At 36.0% G+C, this 4,107-nt stretch overlaps 1 protein-coding gene across 1 annotated transcript in view; it reads right to left on the reverse strand.

Moving 5' to 3' along the window:
- Window positions 1–3,266: 3,266 nt before the first annotated feature.
- Window positions 3,267–4,107, reverse strand: part of LOC107060797 (uncharacterized) — a 5,766-nt gene continuing 4,925 nt past the window's right edge. The window contains exons 2-3 of the mRNA XM_015309104.1: window positions 3,510–3,692; window positions 3,267–3,401 (exon numbers count right to left, since the gene is read on the reverse strand). Coding sequence (XP_015164590.1) covers window positions 3,267–3,401; window positions 3,510–3,692 — 318 coding nt within the window. The remainder of the gene's footprint in view (window positions 3,402–3,509; window positions 3,693–4,107) is intronic.

The raw sequence follows: 4,107 nt of genomic DNA on the forward strand, positions 1-4,107 counted from the left end.
TTGATTTGAGTGAACTGAAACGAATGTTCATTGGAAAATAATGGAAAACTTTTGGGTGAAGTCATGCTATGTTCATCTTTGTGAGTGTGAGAGTTGTATGTTATTCCGAAACTATAAATTGTTGAAGAATTGTGTATGAATATGGAATCATCTTCGTTGTGAGAGCATTTGAGTACCTTTGTTGAACTTGAACTTGCATTTGAAGCAAGTATTGTGAACTTGGGCATAATTGATAATGGTGAGTCACAACTTGAATCTGTGAGTGCACAATTGATCCTTGCATGAGTAAGTTGACTCTTGTTGTGCGCATTCATGATTGAGTCTTTTGTAGCACAGTTTGAGACATCCTTTTTGAACTGCTGAACTTGAATTTTACTTGAGGGCAACAAAAAGTTTAAGTTGGGGGTGTTGATGAGTTTGAGATTTGGACTGATTTAAGGCTTTGTTTATATAGAATTAGTGTGCTCAATATGCTTATTTTGTGAAAATAACTGATGTAAAACCCTTGATTTTGAAGAATATGAATTGAGGAACAAAGCAACGACACTAATAAGAAAAAAGGAACAAAACAAACTGAAAGGATGAAGAAAGGAAGCTTGGTGTTCGCCAGGTTCATTTGGTGAATCGTTGAATGGCTATCTGACCGCCTAAAGTTTCAGTGTGCCAATCCCTAAGAGAAGAAACCAAGTCGGCGAGAGAAAGGAGCAGTCAGCGGATCGCCGATTAGTTCCGTGATGCAATTATAGATCACCCAAAGTTATAGACCTTGAGAATGCTGAATGGCAAGGCAGAAGGGCGATGCAAGTGACCAAAGGGCGGCTCTCCCGAGTGGTTCGGCGAGCCTGACTTACTTCGCCGAATTATCTTTCGTAGCTTATTTTCTGCGACTATAAATACATTTCTGAACATTTAGTTTAGTATAAAATACTTTTTAGAACAATATTTTAGTAAGTTTTTAGCTCTGGAGACAGTTTTCCCTAGTTTTACCTAAGATTTGAATGATTGAAGAAATTCACTTTTGAGAAATTGGAAGTGGGTCTTTGAGAATCTTCAAACTGGAGCATTGTAAGGACGAAATCATTCTTACCCAGTTGATTGATAATCAATTTGGTAACGATTTTTACCTTTTTATGATGTCTAGCTAAAACCCCAATTCTTGGGGTGTGATTATGTGATTATGGGCTGATTTAGCTTATGGGTATTACTAATTATTAGTTTAAATGCTATTAAAAATGAGTTTAATCGTTAATTGTGGTTTACTTTAAGAATTGTAGTTGCAAATACAATTCAAGCTTTGTGTTCTTGGCTTGCTCGAGAGAGAGGTTTTAGAACTAAGGTTTTTGATTGATGGTTTGTGGGTATTGGGTTTACCAGAGTTCAGCTCGAGAGAGTGAATCTTAAACCCAATTCCATACATTCAGCTCGAGAGATTGAATGGATTAAGGTGTGGGCTAGTCTTATTTTGCATGCTTTTTGATATTCGAGAGAAATCACTTGATTTGGCGTAAATTGTTTGTGAGAAAATTTACCTCCACTACAGCCTAGCCTACTCACTAATATTTAGCTATTTTCTAATAGTTGCAATTACCCATTTGTATATATATTAGCCTATAATCGATCAGATCCCAAGAACCCGTCTCATTATTGTTATTTCGTATTGTTTGCCGATGTTTGTAGTTGATAAACAAAACCAAAACCCCCCATTTGACATTTGTTTAACCCCTTAATTTGAATGATTTCTTTATTCGATAATGTTTGTTTCTATGACTGATTTGACCATGTTCGTACTTCCAAATTGAATCTTAAATACATACCGCTCCCTGTGGGATTCGACCCCAACTCATTTAGTTGGGTTATATACTTATTAACGATCATTTAGAATTGGATGAAGTATCTTTGATAACGTTATTTCTATCACCCACATTTAGGGTCACGGGAACAATAGCCTTCTTATTGTCTTGGGTCGTTATGGCTTGAGCCAATACTTGAAAAGCAGCCCTAAACACTGCATTAGTCACTTGCTCAACCAAATGGTCGACTGGAGCTTTAGGAGGAGCTTCTCGATTCATTTTCTCTCCCGCATTCCTTCTAGCGTAAGCTCTTCGAGTAGCCATATCCTATAGAGCATCAAATAAGGATTAGGAGAGAGACCTTCTAGAGTTAAACTCTATCGCACGAATTTTAAGTAATGAAAGAAGTGGAGTTTCCTAAACATCTCGCAGCCTCTCATTTATAAATGTGGCGCGCTTGACACTCATGAACGAGACTCTACTCGACGTGGCGTATGAGACATCCTAGGAAAATTCTATACCTTGTGCTCAGATTACCAAGTTTGTCATGACCCAAGGTACCCCATAGGCATAACATGGCGTATAGGACCCCGAGAGGCCCCATACAAGTCACTTAGAATTCATAACATAGGAAATAGACCAAAGGAAATATAAACAACATTTCAAGTCCAAATTTTATAAAAGTAAAGTTGAAGTCTAAACAATTGTCTCATTAGCCATCTATACATAAGAATGAGATTAGGCCTAGCCCATACATCATGTCCCACTACAAAAAAAACTGTGTTTAGCGACAAACAAAATCGGTCGGTAAATAGCTTATTCCGTCGCTATTTTGGTTTAGCGACGGAATAACGACAAAATATTGTTCGTCTCTATATTGCGCGTAGCTAACCATTTAGCGACGAAAAAATTGAATCCGTCACAAACTGAGTGACGGATTTGCGACGAAAGTTATCCGTTGTCAAGATTAGCAACGGAAAAATCTGTCACTATTTTTGTAATTTATGTCGTTGTTCTTGTAACTTATTTCGTCGTCTCAACATATTGGCGACCAAATTATTGTCGCTAATTTCGTCACCAATTTCTTTAGCGATAAAAAAATCCGTCGTGTATTTTAAATTTTATCCCTCATTTTATATATTATTTCATCGTTTTATCATATAGGGCGACCAAATATTTTGTTGCTAATTTCATCTCCATTCATTTAGCGACGAAAATAATTTGTCACAAATCTATCAATATATTTTTATTTGTGTAATTAAATACACATTTCAACACATATTATATAATCATAAAATTAACTTAATTCGTAGAAATTAATATTCTACAAGATCCAAAATACATAGCTAAGTGCAAATTATATTACCAAGTTCAAAATATCCCCAATGATAAATTTCAAGCAAAATATATAGCTGAAAGCATTTGCAACAAAATCTAGCCATCAAAAACTAACTAAGAGAGACTAGAGAGCCACAATCATTCCTCAGAAAGCGATGCACGATCCTCATCGATATTTTTTGCAGTTGGAGCAGGAATTACAGGTGCAATAGTTGATGGATGGTTGGTAGCTGAGTCTGCTTGAGATGAGGCTGGAGAAATCAAACCACGTACCTGCTCTACAAATATAGGAAGCAAGTGATTAGTTAGCGAAGGAATCATTCGCACCACTAACTCATCCACATTTTATGTCGGTGTTGTTTGAGCATTTGGACATAGTACTGAGCCAGAAGCATCAGATCCAGAAGAGACACGAAAATTTGGTCCATAAAATACTTTTGCTTGAGCTCCAAGACCATATATCCTTCTTTTCTTTTCCCCTCCCGCTGCTTGATAATATGCTTTCCATTGATCAACTTCAGATTGAGTTTGTGTTTGGTTCTGTAATATTTCTTGATATTTTTCCTGCAAAAGAGTGAAAATTAGTGAAATTGTTTATTTATAACAACAATAGACACATACAGACTCAACTAACAACAATGAGTTCTCATTTGTTTAAAAAATTATGCAGTTAAAAAAGGTCAAAGAATAAAAACAGACAAACTACTCAAAACAAAGTTCACATGACTAAATTTTGAACAAAACCAACATCAAATATCGAAAGTGGAATTCCAGATCAACACCAAATATTGAAATCTGAAAAAACTGCACTTGAGAAACAACTATTTAAGCTACAACGCCTACTTCTATTGATCCTAATATCTTTGTCAGGCTTAAGTGTCTATAGAAGGAGAACACAACTCATAAAAAGCACTGACTGAAATGTATCGAAAGCATAATTCGAGATTAACACTAGTCCTCGTGTTGGTCTCGTGAACAA

The sequence above is a fragment of the Solanum tuberosum genome, unplaced genomic scaffold, assembly GCF_000226075.1.
Source record: "Solanum tuberosum cultivar DM 1-3 516 R44 unplaced genomic scaffold, SolTub_3.0 scf00100, whole genome shotgun sequence".
NCBI lineage: Eukaryota > Viridiplantae > Streptophyta > Magnoliopsida > Solanales > Solanaceae > Solanum > Solanum tuberosum.